Below are 24196 nucleotides of genomic sequence, written 5' to 3'. Positions count from 1 at the left end.
CAGGGACTAAGCCATCAACAAAGGAGTGCACATGGCTCCAGCCTCATATGTAGTGGAGGATGGCCTTGTCAGGCATCAATGGGAGGAGAGGTCTTTGGTCTTATGAAGGCTTGATAGATGCCCCTGAGTAGGGAAATTGAGGGTGGGGAGGTAGGAGTAGGGTGTGTGGAGGAGCACCCTCATAGAAGTAGGGGGAGGGAGGATGGGATAGGGGGTTTCCAGGAGGGGGTAAACCAGGAAAGGGGATAACATTTGAAATGTAAGAAAATATCCAATTTAAAGAAAACCATAAAATAAACTGTTTGTAAGCAAATAAATAAATAAATAAGAAATAAAAAGTAAAATGATTTCACTGAAGACATAAAAAAATCATGAAAAGGTACTACTGCAGAAATTTTCTAATATACATATATTAAAGCAAACTTAAATGGAGCTGATGGAACAACTAAGAGTTCTCTCATAAGCTCCATGATCTGTCTATCCAGAGACTGTTGATCCTAGTACCTGTGCCAGATTTTAAGTACTTTCTATTAGACATCAGAGGTGAACAAATTAAAGATCCCAGTGCTAGGAACAGTTTATCTCTATTGAAGTTCTTGGCCAGTAAAGTCCCATAGACCTACAAATATTGCTTGTTATTGCCATTGCTCCTAGTTACCCCACTGAACCTGATAATGCTAACAATCGATTACTAAAGATACCACGTGCTGGGACTCCTAACAGCAGAAGCAGTGACTGTATATGACTGTTACCTGCCTTTGGATCCATTTCCCCTAACTGGGCTACCTTCCCTAGTCACAATGGAAGAAGATGCACCTAGTCCTACTGCAACATGATATGCCAAGCTGGATTGATGTCTATGGGAGGTCTCCATTATTCTGAGCCATTTCTGAGGAAGGTAGGATGGGATAATGACATGGAAGTGAGGTGAAGGGAAGGTATTGGGAAGAGTGGAGGGAGGGGAAGATGTGATCAGGATGTAAAGTAAAAATAAATAAGCAGAAACAAATACATAAATAAAAATAAATTAAATAAAAGATACTACATGCTTGGACTATAATATGTGGAGAAATCATACTGGTATTGATGTGGAAGCTTCTTTATTGCCTAGCTTTATTGTTGATAGAATGGTGAAAAAGAAGGGAAGGAATTATCAGCCCAATACTATTTCAGACTTTGTGAGCTATGCTAATGACCCATCTGGTGAGATGTACCTACTTGTGCAATAGTGGTATGAAAGTCATGGAAATAAGCAAGAACTTCTGGATTGGATTTAATTCTTACTCTACACGATTCAACACATATCTGGAACAATTATTAGGCTATGAATCTAGACAGCTCATAGGGTGTATGAGGGAACCTATTTCTATTACTCTGCTGAAGAGAGCATTGAACCACTAAAATGACTTATCCTTCTATCCATAGACCAGAGCATCTGTCTAGACTTATCAGAGAACATTTTTTATATTGCATCAGATGGCAATTAATTCAGAGACCCATAATCTTCCAAGGTACAGAGAATAGGAGACTATAAAATGACCAACTCTAAGTGAGACATCTGTATCACACCTCTTTCACCAAAGTCTCAAGACATTATTGCTGAATTGTAGGTAGAAAAAAATGTTGAGGGTAAAGGTGATTCATAATTATAAAGAAACAGTGGTGTTCCAGAAACAACAAAAAAGTTGCATGTATGAACTGACAGTGGTTCTGACAGAATGTACAAGACTTGTGCAAGACCAAACCAGATAAAATTTGAGCAAATAAGAGTGGTCATTTTTAATAGCAACATAACAGCTCATTATCTTACAAAGCATCCAATGCAAAGTCAAATACTACCACTTACAATTTCAATGAAATTTTGGCTGTAAGACTGTTAAAATTTATGATGTAACCATTATATTTTAGATAATAATCAAAATATTTTTTCACTGAAAGTCTTTATATGTCTTGTATAAACAGATCTCACAACAATGATACAAAATAAATGTTTTATTACAGGGAACTTATAACTTAAAGACCGGGTTCAGAAAGGCTATGTGCATGTTCTCAGTTATACAAGAAAGGTACATTCAATTTCAACCCCTGTACCCTGACAGCAGACATGAATCTCATCATTGCTATATAAAGCCACCTTACAATAAGGAGGAAACCTCTTATTGAGTAGAAACCATTTATGTGGATATAACTCACTGAGATATTTAATTGACTGAATATTAAATGCAGTGATTCATTTAAATACACAAGAAGTTGTCTGTGGGTAATTATTATAAAATATCTCATAGAGGAAATGTCAAAAAGTACTTAATTGTATCATTAATTTGGAGACATCTCTATCATTCATTCTTTCTATCTAGGCACTGTGTACTAGAATTCTTGATAGTGCTTTTCTGGAAAAATCTTTAGTGCTTACATTTTGTTTGACTGAATTACTGTGGATTCTTCAAATCTAATATTGAATTCAAAATTAATAGTATCTCAAAACAGAGCTATATACTGTTGAAGTTTATACCCTATACATATTTGTATGACATTTATAATATCACAGAAGAGCCAAAGGAAATTAATTAAAAATTTAAACATATTCAACAATTACATGGATAAAATCCCATCATAGTTTTATGATTGAACTTCTAGATCATAACCTAAAATAAGCAAAGTGTAATTCACTGCACAATAGGCACACAAAGATAAACAAATGCATGTGCACACATACACACACCAGTCTCTTTGCAAATTTGGGGACATTTCTATCATTCATTCTTTCTATCTAGGCACTGTGTACTAGAATTCTTGATATTGTGGTGATATTGCACACCACACTGGTATATCGTCTTTGCTTGTAATTGTATGAAGTAAATAGATAGTAAACCCTATTACTAAATAGGCTGATAGTAAGCCTTATTACTAAAGACCCTGTATGATTTGGTTGTAGGACACAGGTAAATCAATGAACTGTTAAGGAATATCTCTCCCAGTTGATTAACTTTTATAGTGCTGGAAGGTACTATGTAGCCTGATGTTAGAAACAAATTATCAATACTCTTACCCTGCTCTGGGACCTACATATTACAATAAAGTTTTGTGAGGGAAGATATGCCTAGTGGCAAAATTGTTCCAACAGTATTCATGGGGGTAAGTAACTGAGTTTTTGGTTGAGTATGAAGTCTACTCCACAGGAAAACAGCTCATTCTTTGCATTGTAAATGCTGTCAAACCCATGTCTAGGGAAATTATAGGCTCCAAGAGAGAACATATTGATAATGTGTTACAGAGTGTGGTCTCAAATTACCTTCTATATATTTATTTTATATTCATGGATTTGTGCAGCTCTCAGCTTTCCTCAGGGAGTTTTCTTTCTGTGGAGCATAATGATTCATGCAGAGGCTTTAACTGTCCATATTGTTGAGAATAAGCAGCTGTGAATACTCAGGTAAATATGTAATATCACTATCAACCTTTCCACTTCAGGATCAGTAACATCACAGAAAAGGTGGTGGAAATAATGTAAGTTGCAGGATGAAGAGAGTACACTGAAAGCCAGGTTTCTGCACAAGGCCTGCCCATAGCACACATGAACTCACAGCAGCTGGGATTTCCAGCATAGAAAATTGCTATACAACATTGCTTCAGTAAAATTTCCACCATGGTGTGGGGAGGGGTTTTCTATCTCCAACCCTAGCTGAGGAGTCACTGGCTATTAGTGTCTGCCGAGGAAGGGAGAGTCGTGTTTCTTCGGTGGGTAGTAATTTGGTAGGTTGTCCATGTTTCAGTGGATGAGTCCCCCACCTGTGTGCATATAGGCAGCATTAATTGCACTTATGGTGTTTTTAAGAGCAAAAGGAGCACATGACGTTTGGAAGTAGATATGTTGAGCAACCAGAAATTATAGAGTGGGTGTGAGGAGTGTATGGCAAAGATATATAGCATCCATGTGTAAAATTGTAAGCAGTAGAAATTATAGGAAGTGAATAAATTTTAAGAAACAAAAATTTATTTAAAGTATAATATTTTAAATAAACAAGAAAGTTAGGTATATTGTCATTTATTCTTTTGTCCAAGTTTCAAATAATTTTTAGAGAGGGTTTTACTATGAAACTGTGTTTATCCTGTCTCATGATCACAGAAACCCTTGCTTCCTGAGTACTAGGATTAAAGAGATGCATTTGTCACATTTGTCCAAATTTATTTTTAACTGTTACAAAAGCAATGAACATTACACATATATCAAGTACTATATATTATGAGACATGTACATTGTGAAATGTCTAAACCAGATAAATAATGAATACTTAGTAATTTCTGAGATGTTTAAAGACATGCTTAGAAAAAGTATTGTAAAGTATAGATTTTTTTGCTGGTTGTTTAATTACATACAGAATAGAGCATGCATTTTCTTTAAATTCCCATCACTGAGGAGAGAGAGAGAGAGAGAGAGAGAGAGAGAGAGAGAGAGAGATTTCTGTTTCTCCCAACCCATGGCCTCAGTCAGAGCATTCACAAATGCTGTTCCTTACAAAATTAGACATTAGACAAATCTCTCCTTAGAGCCCCAGTCACTTCTTTATTTCTCAGGTTGTACATGAGTGGTTTAGAGCTTGGTTGACAATTGTGTAGAAAACAGAAAGAATATTGTCTTACTTGAGATTGTGGTAGAAACTTGGTAGGAAATACATGACTGTGAAAGCCCCATAGTACATGCCCACAACAGCCATGTGTGGAGAGCAGGAAAACAAGGGCTTTCTTCCTGCTCTCATTTGAGGGCATGTGGAGAACAGTGAACAAAATTCATGCATAGGAGAAAAAAATGGCAGTAAGAGGGAGAATTAACATGTGCGCACCTACCTAATAAAGCACAAGCTTATAACTAGAGGTGTCTGAGCAGGTCAACTCCAGCAATGGAGGGATCTCACAGAAGAGGTGTCTGATATGCCTCAATTTGAAGAAAGAATAATGCATCATGATGATGGTAAATCCCAGGGCCATCTGGATTGCCAGGATCCATGATGTAGTCACTATGAGCCAGTAGACTCTTGGACTCATTAGGATCATGTAGTTCAGAGGATGATAAATGGCCACATACCTGTCATAGGCCATAAAAGCCAGAAGAAGGTATGTCTGAAGGGCACAGCCTCCAAAGGTGATAGTGTTGTCTCTCAGAAGAAAATCCATGGCAGTCTTGGGAGTAATGACTGATGTCAGGAGGCTGTCAATGAGAGAGAGCTGCCCAAATCGAAGATACATGGGCATGTGGAGCTGGGTATCTACTGTGATGACAAGGGGCAACAGTTCATTGCTGGTCAGTGCCAGTGTGTATAGGATTGTGATTATGTCACAGAGCAGTTTAGGAGAGTCAGTGCCATTCAGGATTCCTACCAAGATAAAGCCACTGAGTTCTTGAACTCCATTTTTCCAGGTTTCTTTGGCTGCCTAGAAAAAAGATACTTTGGTGAAATTTAGTTAATATCAACTCTAGTGTGTCGTATTGGAAACCACTTGTGACACCAACATGACTCCAACAAAATGAGAGTTTTCATTCTCTATTTTCGAGTTTCTTGCTTTAAATTGTATTTGATAAAAGTTCTGAAGACAAGTATTGATATTACTGATTGGGATATTATACTCAGCTCTATACTATAACAGTATAATCCTTACCAATCATAATTGATTATCTATTGATATAAAAAAAACCTAGTGATATAAAAAATAGTGAGATTGAAAGGAAACCCAGAACAACAGTGGATATAGAATTGTAGTTTAAGACTTTAGGTTCTCTTCACACTCTACTTATCTTTGTCTGCTTAGAGGGCTGCATGCTACTTTAAATGAGAGACAAATTCCTTACCTCAGGGGTAAGAAGCCTAGTGGCTATTGCAATCCAATGGGGAGAGCGGGTGTGGCATTTTTCAGCAGTAATTAATTGGTTTGTTTCCTAATTTTGTGATATATAACCAGGGTCTATCAAATGTACTCCTCCTTCCTTTCACATACAATTGTGTTCTAGAGATAGCAGTGTGGGCATCTATGCAGCCACCAGCCTTATGCTAGTTTCTTATGGAGCAAGATAGTGTCCTTTCTAATGCCATTCCGCAGGAAATTGGCAGAAATAGCTTCTATTTGACTGGTTACATGGGTGAAGCCCCTTTGGCTTCCTGTTACTTTTCAGATTGCTCTTCTGATTGACACTCAGGTTTCTTCTGCTGTCTGTGAGCAGAAATCAAACTTACAGAATAGAAGTAGAGATTCAAAGAGTTGATAAAAGGGCCTTTTTGCTCTCCACCTGAATGTCTCTGGGTCCAGAGTAAGCCATGGCCTCATCCAGAGATGCTGTGATGATCTTCTGATCCCATACTCTCCTTATAATTGTCTTTTCTTGTGCTTATCTTCAGAGGGATTTATCTCCCATCCAAAAAGCATCCCCTGGAAGAGTTGGCCTAGGAAGTAGTATGCTAAGAATCCTCTTGGGTTGATTACCTGGCTTGCTTTTCTGATGTTTTCTGTCACTTGACTAGTTCTTAAGACCTAGGTTTCTCTCACACTTGAATTTGGGATCTTCCTTCTCAGCTTCCCAAGAAGTGAGATAATAGCTGTACACTATCAGACTTTTATAGATCCTATACAACCAGAGAAGAAATATTGATGAGCCATGTTTACATTTCTAGCTGCAAGACTGGCAGGGGTTCCTTGAGAGCCCAATGTAGAAGGTTAGATAGGACCAACAAGAAATGGAACAGAAAATCAGGAATACCATTTGTGGGGAGATTGTATAACTGCATGCAATACTTACTTGACAATAAAACCTATCATTTTAAATAACTAATACAAACAAAACTTTAGCATATAAAATAGCTTAATATGACAAATAACTAATTTGACAAAATTTACTATTACATACAGTATTACAGATATATGCTTAGAACTGTTCTCAGACAAGAATAACAAACTCCTAAGCAGATAAAAAGAACTGCCTAACAGGAAACAAGCTAAATGACTGACCACACTTGAACCAAATAATGAAAAAGAAATGTGCATTGTATACTGAGGGCAAACATTAAGCATGGAATTGTCATGGCACTCTATAAATTCTAATAATCACAGCAGAGAGAGACTAGCATACATTTTTTCCTCATATTGGCATGGTTTGGGAAAAAGAAGGAAATTGCTTGGGAACACATGTGAATTTATTAAGCAAATATACCAACAGATGAAAGAGGAAAAGACTTGGCTTCCTGCTCAACACCCTGATTTTAGTTCATTCTACCCAGCATAGCAGAGAATTTCTGGCAAGTTGATTTTTCTTCTACTCAGACAGGTCTGCAAAGAGGTCTCAATCTTTGCCCTCATCATAAAGACTAGTGCCTTACAACAAATTATATCTCCCCCCTCCACCCAAAAGAAAGTCACAGAAACACCTGTGTCTAAAACTTATCAATAAATACAGAAGACAAAAACAAACACAGGATAGAAGTCACTTTTGTTCATTTTAGCTATTTATAAAGTTGTAATAAATAGTGATCTTATTTTTCAAACTCTGTAAATTGATTTATAAATAAGTTTTACAAACATATTATAAATGAAAAAATCAATGCAAGCTTGATATATGAGTTAATGCATTCCAATTTTTATGACAATGACATGACTTTAATGAGTGGGGTATAACCAACTGATTTCTAATTGGATCTGAGTTCCACACCACATGATGAGATCCATACCTAGTGCCATAAACTTGGTGAAAATCAGAAACAATATCTTATACATACTTAGGAACATTGTCATGATCTGGTATGTGTAGTGGACAAAATTAGCAAGTGATGAATTGAAAGTACATTTATATGCTTGAAATTCTCATTAAAGAAGAGATGTGATGAGATAAACAATGATTTATTCATATGTCCAGTCTTTCTCATCACAAATTTATAAATCTTATATTAACCTTTCAAGCTGGAAATGATCCAAGGAACATACTTGAGTAAGAAGAAAGGAGTCCCAGTAGCCTGAGAACTTCCACATCCAGAAAGAGACAGGGACTCCCAAAAGTTAATGGAGTGAAGGGAAAGAGGAGGAAAGCTAGTAACTGAGAGGAACAGGGATGGCGATGGTAAAGATAAGAGAATGGTCAACAGTGGCAGTGTTGCTAAAAGGTTAAAGGGAAACTATAAAAAGTACCTATTCTATATAGTATAGAAATTACTTTGGCGATAACAGGCCTACAGAATGAAAACAGGGCTTGTTTGGGATTGAGTACACCCAGCAAATAGAAAGGGGATAAAGAAATCCCCTTTGAGGAAAATCTGGGTTGTTTCTAGTTTACGGCATATGAATAAAGCTGCTATACAGCCAAGTATTAGATGAAGCTCAGAATCTTATGAGAGAGTTGGGGGAATGAATCATTGAGGGTTCATAGGAGGACACAAGGAAGACCAACAGAGTCAACTGATTTGGAGCCTTGGTGACTCCCAGAGATTTATCCACAAACCAACAAGTGAGCATGGGCTGGACCTAGACCCCTCAGACCTATGAAGCAGGTATGCAGCTTGGTTTTTAGACAAATCCCCCAACAACTAGAGCAGAGGCTGTCCCTGAATCTGTTACCTACTTGTAGATCCCATTCCTATAACTGGGTTACCTTGTCTGGCCTCAGGAGGGGAGGATGCTCCTAATCCTGCAATGATGTGGTATTATGATACCCAGGGGCCTCCCCCTTCTCAGAGAAGTGGATGGAAAGCTGTGTGAGGGGGAATCTGGGAAGAGAATTGGTGATATTTGGATGTAAAATGAATAAATAAATTAATGAAAAAAGTACATACATATATATATATATATATTTTAAAAAAAATCATTAAGCAAAGAAACCTCCTTTGTGGGTGGTTGTTTTATGCAGAGATACTGAAGAAAGGTTTCACTATCTAAAAGAGGATTGTGGGGCAGGTCTTGTCTGTGATGGGCAATCAGTATTGTGATTTGTTCAGCTGTACAGAACAACTGAAGAAAACATCTCAGGAGGAAATTATTGTTAAGGAGCAAAATTTTGGGAAGATCAGTGAGATGAGTAAAATTACCCTAATCTATTCAAGTATAGATAGATGAGGGTGGGTAGATTAGGAGAGGGGAAGGGAGTTTGTGGATGGATGTTCTATCTTAAGTGAAGTGTGAAACAATGTCATAAGATGAAACCAAAGGTATGAGAATGTGACATATTATAAAAAGGGGAGAATTAGTGGGTTTAGGAAGTACAGCATAATTCATTTCTCTAGTAGGCAAGGTTGAGTTCCATAAAAAAAATGCTTGCATTGCAAATTAATTTATAATCTCAACATACTCATGATCAATTGCCACTGTGTTTTTATACTGTGGACAATAAAATTAAATATCTTTATAAAAAACTAACAGTCCAGACAGGAAGCCACTGAAGAATACTCTTAAAAATTGTGATAAGGATGTTGCCACAATTGGTGGCTTTTGTCAGGGGTTTAGGGGAGGATTCCAGAGCTGGCCACTGAAAGTTTGACCATGCTCCAGTGAGTAAATGGGCAATACAAATTGAACTTTTCTTCTTCCTCCTCGTCCTTGTCCTCCTCCTCCTCCTCCTCCTCCTCCTCGTCGTCCTCCTCTCTTTCCTTTTTAGAAGGAGATCACAATATTGGAATGGGGATGAGCCTGGGAATCTGGGAACTGAGTGTGGTCAGGGTGCATGATGTGAACACACCTAGAATCCCAGCACTGAGGAGGCAGAAGCAGATGTGGAGGTGGAGGCAGGTATATCTCTATGAGTTCGAGAGCCTGGGAAGTCTGGGAACTGAGTGTGGTCAGGGTGCATGATATGAGCACACCTAGAATCCCAGTACTGAGAAGGCAGAAGCAGATGTGGAGGTGAGGGCAGGTAGATCTCTGTGAGTTCTAGGCCAGCCTTGTCTACAGAGCACCCAGGGGTACACAGTGATACCTTGTCTGAAAGTGAAAGAGAAGAAGAAGAAGAAGAAGAAGAAGAAGAAGAAGAAGAAGAAGAAGAAGAAGAAGAAGAAGAAGAAGAAGAAGAAGAAGAAGAAGAAGAAGAAAGAAGAAGGAGGAGGAGAAGAAGGAGAAGAAGAAGGAGAAAAGAAAGAAGAAGGAGGAGGAAGAAAGAAGAAAGGAACGAGATTCTAGATCTATAGAAACTATTTAAATATGCAACTGTAGTCTAACTCAATGGGAAATGGAAAGATTATTTTCAACAAGATAAGAAGAAAGTAGCAACTGAATAAATACATGAAACTCCACCATTTTAAAAAGGATTTATTTTTATTTAATGTCAGCCAGTGATTTTTCTGAATGCATGCATGTGCAACATGTTCATACCTCTTGCTCAGGGAGGCCTGAAGGAGCATTGGATACGCAATAACTGGAGTTAAATAGCTTACTGTGAGCTGCCTTTTAGGTGCAGGAAACAGAACATGGATCTGTAGAAGTGGCAGATGTTTTTAACCACTGAGAAATCTTTCTAGTTCTATTCTCACCATTTTTACACATTAGATTAAATTATAAATTTATAAATTAAATTATAAAAATGTTATTTACAAAATAAACCAGAAACCTATAAAATACAAAATTTCTTCCTAAATAAATCATGGAAAAAATAATTGTTTAAGCATAAAATATCATTAGAATAAAATATAAAACTTAAAATATTTCCCTGTTTAAAAATTTCAATTATAAGTATTAAAAAATTAAATGACAAATTAAAAAGAAATTACTACTATAGTTATAATGAAGTGTTTGTTTCTGCAATATTAAAGATATAAATATATAAATGAAAACTATAAATTATGCAAATTAAATTAAGAGATTTAAATGTTATAATGAATACATTGGTAAACTTCTATGTAAAATTAAATAAGAAATGACTAGCATTATAGAAAAACATTTTCTTTTAATATAAAGAGTATGCAGTTGATTTTAACCTCAATTTAATAACCCTATGCATAAGAAATATTAGTTACATGCCTAAGACATTGACTTATTAATATGAACCCATATTAATAAACACAAGCATTAAACATTACTTATCTAATAGTGATAATACAGCAAGTTACATTACAACCATATGAATGATGTTATACATTAAAATTTACTATTTCAAAGGTAATTTTGTCTTAGAACTGTTGAAATGGATGATATTATCATTATATTCTAGCTATCTAATTGGAAGTACGTATATGTGTTGTCTTAGTCCTAAGCAATAGTTTAAAATAAAGGTTGAATTATTGGGAATGTATAGCTTTCAGACCTTGGTTCAGAAAGGCTACATTAAAAGTTAACAGGAAGATAACACACACTGAAGTCCAACCCTTGTGTTTTCTCAGAGACCTGAGTCCCTCCACCATTGCTTTGTAAGGCTACCACACAGCCTCCCTTACAGTACCTTTAAGTCTACATTGAGGAGAGAAGCACCCCTGTGTGCCTCCATCAGATGAAGCAAACTTCTATGTGAGCATTCCATTAAGTGAGTGTCTGAATCCAAAATGAAAGAATATCCACTAACTGCACCTAGGGATTATGCATAATATTATATGTGTTAGTGCCCTTCTGTGTTATTTTTCACATAAGTATACATCTCAATAGCCTTAAAATCAGATTAAATACTTATCCTCTCAACTATTCTTGATTTACAGAGAAAACTTTCAAAATTCGGACTTTTATGTTTTAAAAGCACTGTACATTATTTTATGTATTTTCACACTACTGTACAATATCATATCAGAAGCTGTTGCTGCTACCTGACTGCAACTCTGTATCCATCTATGGTGATCAATACTTCCCTTATCGTGTCTCTCATCATCAACTTTCCCCAGCATCTGGTAAGCACTGTTCTATATTCAGTTTTATGATAACAACTCAAAATGCTTTTATTTAGTGTTATAAGTAAATTAGCTCTAAGACTTCCTTTGAATTAAACATTAGCATAAAACAATTATCCAATTTTCAAAAATGCAGCATGACTTCCTGTAGTACAGAAAATTAAATTAGGAAGAAAGTAAGTTACACTGTTTATTCCTGCTATTCTTTCCATTTGCACTTATTTGTCTATTGAAACACTTTTATAAATTCTATTTTTTACTGAATTACAGGTACTAGATTTCCACATTTTTATGCACCTTTCAACTTCCCTACACCTCCATCTTCCTACCTCTTCTCTGCTTAAACCTCCCTCCCTCCATGTTCTGTTAAGCCCCATTGCTTACAGTTTGTCTCCTAATGCCCCCTTTCTAGTTTCCTAGCTCTACAAATACTCTATGTTAAACCCATGACCTGAGGATTTAGAGCTAGAATCCACAGATAAGAGAGAACATATGATCTTTGCTTTTCTGTATCTGTGTTACCTGACTAGGTATAATTATTTTTGCTTACAGTTCCATCAATTTAGCTATGGTAGTCATTATTTCATTTTTCTTTTTAGCTTAACAAACTTCTGTAATATATATTGTCTAAATTTTGATTATCTATTCATCCATTAATGGACATCTACAGTGATTCCATTTTCTATTGTGAATAAAGTGACAATGAACATAAATTTTCAAGAGTCTTTATGGTAGGATGTAGAGTCCATTAGGTGTATGCCCGTACGTAGCATTACTGGGTCATATATTAGGTCTATGTCAAGCTTTTTGAGAAAAAAGAGTTATTTCCATAGAGGCTACATTCATTAACCTTTCCATCTTACTGTACAGTGTCCCTCATACCACATCCATTGCAGTGTTTGTTGTCATTTCTCAAAGATGGTAATTCTAACCAGGGATTTATGGATACAAAAGTATAGAAATTATACATATTCATGAGTAACCAGATGATGCTTTTGCCCATGTATACATTGTAAAATGTTTAAGGCAGATGCATATATTATGCATATGGATCCTAGGGGGATTTTGAGAAATTTCAAAATATGCTAGGAAAAATTAGAAAAGCACTGATTATTATCATAGGATAGAAGTATAAATGTTTGTTTCAGTTCAGTTTCCTTTATTGAAAATAAAATGAAGAAAGGAAAAATGTTATAATACACACACACACACACACAAACACACACACACACACTGTAATTCATGGATGCATCTGTTAAATCATACTGAAGGCTGATGCCAAATCAACATATAACAAAACTGTAACTGATTTTTTTTTTTACTAAAACATACAAAACTCAAAAATCTTCCTTGATTTATGTGTGAATCACATATTTGAAATATAATTGGATTCTCACTTATTACAATTATACTTCATTATCTACAAAAGTTTCCAATTTCCAATGTATAATCCCTTTAGAACATCTAAATACCATTTATCATCTAGAAATGAAACTGGTCTTTGTGTCCATATATGATCAAACAGCAGATTCTCCATTATCTCCTGAAAAAAATTCACAAAGCATTTCCAAAAGATTCCATACTTTCTTGCTTTTCCATACTTCTCTACCCAAAGACATATTTCTTACTCTAGGGTTTAGCAGAAATGTTTCATTCATATAAGAATTCCGACTTTCTGAAAGAAATAAGTTTAAAAGGTAAGTACTAGAATTCCCTAGAGGTTGGACTATAGTGACAACCGTTTTCCCAGGACTCTTTTCAAAGCCCCATTGACCTCTTTATTCCTCAGGCTGTAGATGAGGGGATTCAGAGCAGGTGTTGCAACTGTGTAGAAAACTGAGCTGACATTGTCTTGTGCAGGGCTGTGGAAGGAACTAGGTAGAACATACATGAAGGAAGCACCCCCATACCACATCCCCACCACAGTCAGGTGGGAAGAGCAGGTGACAAAGGCTTTCTTCCTGCCCTCATTAGAGGGCATATTGAGCACAGTAAACAGAATTAGTGAATAGGAAGCCAGGATGGCAATAAGAGGAAGAATTAGAAAAATAGCCCCCATCAAATAAAACATGAGTTCAAATGTAGAGGTGTCTTCACAGGCCAGCTTCAGCAATGGAGGTATCTCACAGAAGAGGTGATTGATATGACGATTTTTGCAGAAGGAATACTGCATGGTGTAGATGCTGTATGCTAGAGCATTGAGGGATGCCAGGATCCATGAGGCGGCTATCATGAGCCAGCAGACTTTGTGACTCATTAATATTGTATAGTTTAGAGGTTGACAAATGGCCACATACCTGTCATATGCCATAAAGGCAAGAAGAATGTCTTCTGCACTACCCAGTGCTAGTTCTAGAAACATCTGAAGGGCACAGCCTCCAAAGGATATGGTATTGTCTTTAAGGAGAAAATCCACAACAGCCTTCGGAGTGACGTCTGATGTCAGGAGGAGGTCCATGAGAGAGAGCTGTCCAAGCAGGAGATACATGGGCACGTGGAGCCGGGCATCCATGGTGATGACCAGGAGCAGCAGTCCATTGCTGGTCAGGGCTAAGAAGTACAGGGCTGTGATTGCAGCACAGAGCAGTTCAGGAGAGCCACTGCCATCCAGAATGCCCACCAAGATGAAGTCACTTCCCAAGGTCGAGTTCCAGAGCTCCATTCTGTGTTGTCTGCTTACCTGCCTAGAAATAGATGGTTCAGGCTCTGTGAACTTGTGCTACAATTGGCCCTAATTCTGTGACATTAAAAATCCCTTAGGATTCCCATCATGGCTTCCTATACTTTTATACTAGTCAATATCTTTGCTTCTTGGTCTTCAAATTTCTCATTCCTTTATAACATTTTTGGATTTTTGTGTATATATTTTGAGAATTTCACACATGAGTACTGTATTTACTTCCATTCTTTCTTCCCCTGGATTCCTTCCATGTCCCCTACTGTCTTAAATTCATTAACTGTTATTGTCACACATGTGTGTGAGTACAAACACACACATACACACACATACATGAGTGCACACATGTATACTCAGTCTATTTAGTGTTGTTCATGTGTACATGTTCTTAAGACTCCTTTCCTTCAACCCATAAGTCCACATTTGTTTGCGGCTAATCACATTGGAAATCACATTTTCCCATGTTAGTTATCTCTCTTGCTCAGTCTTCCATTTTTCATGATCCTCAGAAAGGAATACCAATTCTCTAAAATATACAGTTTTATATCTAAGAAAATGTTGCTATTTGAGTTAAAAATTTTAATTAATTTGAACATCTTTGTTTATCAAATTATTGTATAGCTGCAAAGACAAATAAGATCCTTTCATGGAATCTAGTTTATTTTTTTCTCATAAGATATGATTAAAACAAATAAAAATAACTATTTTATATTGTGGTATAGTTCAATAATCCTATCCAAATACAGACTTTAATGCCAATGTTCCAACTTCCCTCCTGCAAGTGCAGAATATTTGCACTATGTGGGGACAGGAATGAGGCCAGTCTCTCTATTTTGAAAATCCTAATGATGCACAGTACCCAATCTTATAGAGAATCTAACAAAGTCAGTAGTGTCATATGTACAGGGGCCTGTGATTTGCATGCAACAGCACCACTAAAGCCAACTCAGAGCATGAAATTAAAGATGTGGAAGTCAAGTGTCCTTATAGGGATCATTTACCCTTGTCTCGGCATATGTATATTAATTAATATTTCATTAGTCTCCATTGGCTTCTCTGGAGATCATCAGTACTAAAAGGTATGGAGTGGCAATAGAACCCAAAGAAGTAGCAACTCTGACAATGTATCTCAAGGTCTTAGGTTTGGCGTTGGACTCTGTGTTTTGATTTACCACACTAATAGGATATGCATTTCAATAAAATAGAAGTGAAATTCCTATCTTACCTGTTGAGAAGCCTCCTGCTTGACCACTCCAGCTGCACTTAGACAGCTTGAAGACAGACGAGGTAGCTGTCGTTGGCAGCACTCAATTAGTTTTGCTTTTAGTGAAGTATGTCCAAGTCCATCCAACGTCAGCTGTCAGGGCTGTGCCAGTCTTTCCTCTGATCTGCAGATGTACACTAAATGTAGTAGTGTGTTCATTCAGGCTGCTAAGCGTCTTTGGGTGATGCGGTATGGAACAAAATGATTTTCCTGTTTGTAAGCCTGAGAAATTGTAGAAATTGCTTTCACATAGCAAGTTGAATTTAGGGAATGCCCCTTTGTGTCAATTTTTGGACTGCCTTTTGGTACAGATGCTCATGTTTCTTCACTCTTAATGCTTTCTGGAAACACAGATCAAAGTAGCATATAGAAATTTGATATTAAGAGAGATGTCCAAAGGATACCATTGAGTTTCGCCGAAATATAAGTGGGGCAGAATAAGCTAGTGGTTCCTTGAGATTTTGTTTTATCTTCTCAGCCCAGAACCTTTTCTTTTTTTCTTTTTTTCACTTGTGAATATTCTCAGAGGGGATTATATCCCATAAGAAAAGGACCGTCTTGCAAGTACTGGTCTAGGAAAATAAAAGTTAATGAATCCTCTTGGGCATGTTTCTTGGCTTTCCTTTCTGAAGTTCTTCTGTAACTTAATGAGCTGAGAGGCCTTTCTCTGAATACAGGGTTCAACTTCTTTATCCTCCTAAGTGCTGAGACTTTAGGCACATAATAACTAACTTTTTTAGGTTTCTTTGTAACCTTAAGGAAACACTGGCAGTCAGTGTTTTCATTTCTAAGTGAATGGACTTATATGGATATCCTCATGGTCAGTTCTCCAGCTGAGAAAAAAGGCTAGTTTCTCAGGTTCTTTAGAACTCTACTTCCATTATTATGGTCCTCTATGGATGATTTTCAACTCTCTATCATTATTCCATGTGGAGTCTCTAGATATGACAGTCTCTCTCCATTGGCATCTGGAGACTTAGGACAGCTTCTGTGTCTGTTTATTTCTTGTTAACATTGGCAGTGGTTAAAAAAAATGAGAGCTTTCTTTTCCAAGTGTTATGTGGGAAGTAAAAAATAAATCTACACAATACTAGAATATTAAAGGATCAGTATTAATTGACATCTTTTAAATATTCCCATAAATTAAAGATAGGTTGTTGATTAAGTAAATATACTTGGTTGACAATTGCCTATCAATGTTAGAAATAGATAAGGAAGAGATGGTTTTTAAATGTTGAGAAAATAAAACTGCTCACATAGATTCATGGAGCACAGATGAGCTGTCATCAATGAATGAAATTAAATGAAAAGGAAAGAGAACTCTCTCCAAAGACTCCTAGTAAATTAACTTTAGTAAGAAGAAAATTAATGTCTATTGGATATATGATGTAGTAGGAACCTAGCTGAGCTCAAAACAGATTTAATAATAGTCACATTTAACTCCTGAAATTCAAACACATTTATATTTATAATTTTAAATATTTATTGTTTTTAATTATGCAAATTAAATGTACATAATTTAATTATGTAAATTATTGTAAATAGGACCCAATTGTCTGTTTTGTCCTATTTTCCTATGAACACAGCTCCATTCAAAGTGCAGAAATTCCTGAAGCTGGAGTTACAGACAGGTGTGAGCTCCAATTATGGTAACTATGACCAGATTTCATGTTTTGGAAAACCAACAAAAGCTTTTATTCTGAGCAATCTACCCACATTTATATTTTAAAAGTGTTACATCATAAAAATGATTACACAGAATAAGAGTTCATTAAGAATTATAATACGTACAGAAGCAGAGCATAAAATCATTATAGTCATTCATTATTAGTATTACCATTTCTGTTTTTTTTAAAGGTATAAGTTGAATACAGTAAAACCAGCCTGTTCTTAGTTTAAAGCTTTGTATATTTTGATGAATAAAATCATGTAATAAACAAAAAAGTTAAAAGAACCCAAAAGTTTTTCTAACACGCCCAAGTGTGCTATGACCCTTTAAAATGTTTTTCATTTATTATTTGAAAATTTCATTCATGCAAGCATGAAAAATGATCAAATCCTCTCTATGCCTCTTCTTGCCACCACTTCAGAAGTACCACCCCCAAATCTGGCTCCTATCCCAATGTCATCTTGTTTTTTATAATAAACCATTGAGTCTAATTATTGCTGTCCACATGCACATGGGAGTTTGGTCATTGAATAAAGAATGACCAATTTACATATCCCCCCCAAAAAAACTTTATTACCCTACCTCTGAGGAGCAATCAGTTATCAATAGCTCAGCATCAAAAGTCTCATGAACTTTTCCATCATATATGTTGAAATTTTTGCTGAGTTGATCTTCTGCAGTTGCTGAGTTCATGAGTGCAATACCCGTATTATATCTGAATGATAGCATTCTCTAGCCCTACTCTCTTCTGATTGCACTTTCATTCTCTCTGCCTTATCTTCGGCTCCTTCTTCTCAGGTGATTCCTAGGCCTTGGAAGAAGGAATAAAATAAAGATATCTTATTTGGGAGTGAGAATTCTACAATCTCTTATCTCTGCACATTGACCTATTATGAGTTTCTATATGAATTACCATCTGTTGCAAGAAGTTTCTCTTAGAAGGTTGAAAGATATACTTATTTATGGGTTTGAAAGTAAGTCTTTAGGAGTTGGGTTGAAGCCATGTCTGTCAATTTAGTTGAATATTAGCTGTAGATTTTTCCATATAGCCTATGATATACCTGGTATTATATTTATAGCTTTATCAACCATGCCAGGCATATTTCCATGATGTGGAGTAAGCCTTAAATCCAAGCCAAAATTGTTGGATGCTCCCATAGAATTTGTGCCACTGCTGAACCAATAGAGACAGCATGCCAGACACATTATTACAGTTTACAGAGCTAACTTTTTGATTAGACAAATGGAAACTTTTCTGCCCTAGTAGAATTTATTGATTAACATCAGTCATAGGTGACATTGTAGAGAGATAGAGGCTCATCAATATTCTAGGCCTTCATTTTCTGAAGGAACAGAGGGGTTCAGCCTTCTTGGAAAAGACTGACACCCAACTAGTTCACCCCAATTACTTTATTCAAACATAAAAAGTTAATTGGGTCTGGGAAAGGTTCTACCTAACAAATTTATCTTGTCTTTGCTGTGTATGAGAACAGAAAACCCACACAAATCAAGGTCCTTTTGACCATGACTAGCCATAATCAAAAGTAGGAACTTCAATTTTGCCAGGAGTGTAGTTGGTGCAGCTGCATGTTTTCATGTATCACCAAGTGCAGATTTTTCAGAGATCACTTCTTCAAGGTCAAACAGTCTCAAAACAACTTCTCAGCCTCTACTGATTGACCTGAATGTAGCAATGGCTTTGTTAAAATATTTCACTCAAAACCAGAAACAAAGGTTTTACTATACTGTATTAAGTATATTAAGTGCAATATACTATACTATATTAAACTTAAAACCCGACACTAAGGCTTTACTATACATTTCACTTCAAGCCAGACACTAGGGTTTTACTATACATTCCACTTAAATCCAGACACTAAGGCTTTACTATGTGTATCACTATAGAAGTCACAGTAACTTTTAGAACTTTGAAAGCCAGCGAGTAGGTATGAAACTTTCAGATACCTATCAGTTTGCTATTTCCTTGCTCTATCATTCAAATGAATGAAGTAAGTAATTGGGGTGAACTAGTTGTGGTGTCTTTAGTAACAGGGTCTAACTCTTAAGTTCTGCAGGGTTATCAATAGCATTAGCAATAACCTGTAACATTTGTGACCCCCACTAGCCAGCAACTACAAAAGAGGTAACACATTCCTCTAGCTGGTATCTTTAATTAATAGTCTACATTGTCTGAAAAGTCATTGTCCCCATTATATGGTGACTTTAAACGTTTTTCATCTGTTTATGTATACATGTATGTTTTAGGAAGCTTCTATAGTAGTAACCCTTCTTACTCTATTATTCACATCCATCCTTTATACTAGCCATTTTCTTTGCTTTAAAATCCCATTTAAATTGTCTTTAATAAGATCAACTTGTTTGATAACAGCTGCAATATTAGAGGCGAAGCACAAGGTATTTCCATTCCAAAATAAGTCTTTCTGAAGCAATCACAGTTCATTTCCTTAAAAGTATTAAAGGATGGTGAGTCGTGTTTGTCATTTTAATTTCCTTATTTCTTAGGAAGAATGCAGACAAACCTCTCTCAGATCCTATATTGTTTCTACAATAAATAGTTGTCAGTGTAAACTTGTTAACAATTGTCCCAGCCTCACGTGCTCACTTCTTATATTATTGGATTTTTTATTTACATTTCAAATGATTTCTTCTTTCCAGGTTTCCCCCTTAGAAACCTCTTCTCCCATCCCCTCTGCCTGTCTCTATAAGGGTGCTCACTCCCAACACCTGCCTTCCCCCCTGGCATTCCCCTACACTGGGGCATCAAACACACTCAGACCCAAAGGCCTTTCTTCCCACTGATGTCCCAAAAGGCCACCCTTTGCTACTTAAGTGGCCGGAGCCATGGGTTCCTCCATGTGTATTCTTTGGCTGGTGGTCCAGTTCCCAGGAGCTCCAGGATCTGGCCTGTTGACACTGTTTCTCCATCCATGGGGCTGAAAACCCTCTCAGCTCTTACAGTTCCTTCTCCAACTCCTCCATCTGGGACCTCAAGCTCAGTCTAATGGTTGGCTGTGAGCATCTGCCTCTGTATTTGTCAGTCTCTGGCAGAGCCTCTCAGGAGACAGTCATATCAGGCTTCCATCACCAAGCACTTCTCTGTATCCACAATAGCCTCTGAATTTGGTAGCTGTATAGGAGTTGGATCCCCAGGTTGGGCAGTCTCTGAATAGTCTTTCAGTTTCTGCTCCATACTTTGTCTCCACACTTCCTCTTATGAATATTTTGTTCTCCCTTCTAAGAAGCACTGAAGCATCCACATTTTGTTCTTCCTTTTGCTTGGGCTTTATATGGTCTGTGAATTGAATCTTGGGTATTCTAAAATTTTGGGCTAATATCCACTCATCAGTGAGTACATCACATGTGTGTCCTTTTGTGACCGAGTTAACAAACTCAAGACGATATTTTCAAGTTCTATCCATTTGCCTGCGAATTTCATGAAGTCATTGTTTTAATGGCTGAGTAATATCCAATTGTGTAAATGTACCACACTTTCTGTATCCATTCCTCTGTTGAGGGACATCTGGGTTATTTTCAGCTTCAGGCTATTATAAACATGGTTGCTATGAACATAGTGGATCATGTGCCCTTATTTCATGTTGGAGAATTTTCTGGGTATGTGCCCAGGAGTGGTATACGTGAGTCCTCAGGTAGTACTATGTCCAATTTTCCGAGAAACCTCCAGACAGATTTCCAAAGTGGTTGTACCAGCTTGCAATCCTACCAGCAGTGGAGGAGTATTCCGTTTTCTCTATATTTGAACCAAAATCTGCTGTCACCTGAGTTTTTAGCCTTTCTGACTAGTATGAGGTGGAATCTCAGGGTTGTTTTGATTTGCATTTCCCTGATGACTAAGGATGTTGAACATTTTTTTAGGTGCATCTCAGCCATTCGAGTTTCCTCAGTTGAGAATTCTCTGTTTAGCTCTGCTCCCCATTTTTAATAGGGTTATTTGGTTCTCTGAAGTATAACTTCTTGAGTTCTTTGTATATATTGAATATTAGCCCTCTATCAGATGTGGGATTGGTAAAGATCTTTTCCCATTCTGTTGGTTGCCTTTTTGACAGTGTACTTTGCCTTAAAAAAGCATTGCAATTTTATGAGATCCCATTTGTCATGTGTTAATCTTAGAGCATAAGCCATGGGTGTTCTGTTCAGGAACTTTTCCCCTGTGCCCACATGTTCAAGATTTTTTTCTACTTTCTCTTCTATTAGATTCAGTGTATGTGGTTTTATGTGGAGGACCTTGATCCACTTGGATTTGAGCTTTGTACAGGGAGATAAGAATGGAACAACTTGAATTCTTCTATACGTTGACTGCCACTTAAACCAGCACCATTTGATTCCCCCAGAAGTTTCTATATTGTTGAGAATAGTTTTTGCTATCCTGGTTTTTTTTTTTTTTTGTTTTTGTTTTTGTTTTTTTTTTTTTTTTTGTTATTCCAACGGAATTTGAGAATTGCTCTTTGAATTGCTCATTGAATCTGTAGATTTCTTTTGGCAAGATGGCCATTTTTACTTTTTTAACCCTGCCAATCCACAAGCATGGGGGAATCTAACCATCTTCTGAGGTCTACTTCTTTTTGGGAAGAATTTGGTTATGGAGAACTGTGGCACAGGTTCAGTTCTGGGGTGCAGAGGGGTGCCAGAAGGATCTTCTTCCTAGTTCTTCCTTGGTTCCTGTGTCCTGATGGCTCTGTGAAGGTCCCTCATGGGCTAGGAATTTGAACAGAGGTGGTGGTCTTACCTGTACTCCCAGATGTGTTGGCACTCCTGGGAGACTTGTTCTCTCTGGATGGTATTTGGGTATGGAGCATTGTGGCAGAGGATCAGCTTTCAGTGCTGTGGCACAGGATCAGCTCTGGCCACAAATGGAAACAAGGAAGGTCCTGTTCCAGGATGCTCCTCAGTTCCTGTATCCTGAGTGTCCTGGGTGGGTCCCTCTGTATAGAAGTGATAGTCTTCCCCCCACTCCCCGATATATTCTTTATTTACATTTTAAATGATATCCCCTTTCCTGGATCCCCCTCCCCAAAAGTCCCATAAGCCCTATTTCCTCCCCCTGTTCCCTGATCAGCCCCTTCCCATTTCCCTATCCTGGCATTCCCCTACACTGCTGCACTGAGCCTCTCCAGGACCAGGAGCCTCTCCTTCCTTCTTCTTGGGAGTCATTTGATATGTGAATTGTTTCTTGGGTATTCCAAGCTTCTGGGCTAATATCTGCTTATCAGTGAGTGCATACCATGTGTGTTCTTTTGTGATTGGGTCAACTCACTCAGAATGACATTCTCCAGTTCCACCCACATGCCTAAGAATTTCATGAATTTATTCCTTTTAATAGCTGAGAAGTATTCCATAGTGTAAATATACCACATTTTCTGTATCCATTCCTCCATTGAGGGACATCTGGGTTCTTTTCAGCTTCTGGCTATTATAAATAGGGCTGCTATGAACATAGTGGAACATGTGTCCTTATTACTTGCTGGGGAATCCTCTGGGTATATGCTCAGGAGTGGTATAGTGGGGTACTCTGGTAGTATCATGCCCAGTTTTCTGAGGAACTGCCAGACTGATTTCCGAGTGGTTGTACTAGCTTGCAACCCCACCAGCAGTGGAGGAGTGTTCCTCTTTCTCCACATCCTCGTCAGCATCTGTTTTCTCCCAAGTTTTTCATCTTAGCCATTCTTACTGGTGTGAGATCCTACCTGCACTCACTGGATTGTCCATACTCCTAGGAGGCCAGCTCTCTTCCAGAGGTATTTGGTTATGGAGCGATGTGGCACAGCATCAGCTCCAGGTGCAGAAGAAAACTGGAAGAATCCTGTCCCTATACTAGCTCTGTTTTAACTCTCTTATTTTAAAAGCCTTCTCCCATGGTCCACTACTAGTTTCCTTATTTCTATGGTACTCTACTTTAAATACTCATGCCCTAGGATTCAAAGCTTGCATTCACACATGTTGTTTTTAAAGCAAAAATCTCAAACTTTGATTTTATCAAATGAAGACTCAGGAGTCTGACACTGTAGTGAAAGCCTGCATGATCAGAGAGGCAGCAAAAGCCCTCAGCTGACCTTCCTCTTCAACTAATGTTTCTGAAAGAAAAAGCCAGTTCTCCTTCTTCACACTCTCTTTAAACCCCTTCTGACTGAATGTGCCCCCTCTCTGCTTTCTGTGCATCTTTATCCGCCTTTCTGACTTCTCACTTTCTATGCTTCTTTTTTTCCTGCACTCACTCACTATCAAGTGGTTGCTTGCTCCACCTCTTGACCTATGGTCAACTTTATTCAATCCTGTTTACAATAAACAGAAAGCTCTTGGATTAGAGGTGTGGGCTAGGGCTGAGCCACACCATAAGTAGAAACAGGGTTTTCCAATGCACAATCTCATAGTGTGATCAAATATCTTGCAATACTCTTGAATCAAAGGCATATACTAATGCTGAGCCTCAGTGCAACTAGAGAAAGGTTTTTCCAGTATAATATCTCATGGTTCACAATGTGAAATATAGCAAATATCATATAACACATATATGAGAAAAAAAACATGTAGCATTTGTTTTTCTGGGTCTACATCACTCAAAACACCAATGAAGATGAATTAACAGTAATTTCTGTAGTGCAAGGTCGCATGCTTTGTTATATGTTCAATAGTGATTTAGTTTGATCATGAGGTTGATACACTTCTATCTTTTTGAGGAACTGATTTCCATAGTGGTTTCACAAGTTTGCATTAGC

At 37.3% G+C, this 24196-nt stretch overlaps 1 protein-coding gene and 1 pseudogene across 1 annotated transcript; both read right to left on the bottom strand.

Moving 5' to 3' along the window:
- Positions 1–4521: 4521 nt before the first annotated feature.
- Positions 4522–5408, bottom strand: LOC127682614 (olfactory receptor 2AG2-like; annotated as a pseudogene).
- An 8152-nt stretch (positions 5409–13560) lies between these two features.
- LOC127680320 (olfactory receptor 2AG1-like) lies at positions 13561–14496 on the bottom strand. Its single transcript, XM_052175814.1, has one exon. The coding sequence runs from the start codon at positions 14494–14496 to the stop codon at positions 13561–13563; it is 936 nt and encodes a 311-aa protein (XP_052031774.1).
- Positions 14497–24196: the final 9700 nt, after the last annotated feature.

Source organism: Apodemus sylvaticus, chromosome 1 (genome assembly GCF_947179515.1).
Source record: "Apodemus sylvaticus chromosome 1, mApoSyl1.1, whole genome shotgun sequence".
Classification (NCBI taxonomy): domain Eukaryota; kingdom Metazoa; phylum Chordata; class Mammalia; order Rodentia; family Muridae; genus Apodemus; species Apodemus sylvaticus.
This window is presented reverse-complemented; position numbering and strand designations above follow the sequence as displayed.

Excerpts from the sequence above, each read along its gene's own strand:
- LOC127680320 (XM_052175814.1), bottom strand. The coding sequence starts at position 14,496 with ATGGAGCTCTGGAACTCGACCTTGGGAAGTGACTTCATCTTGGTGGGC.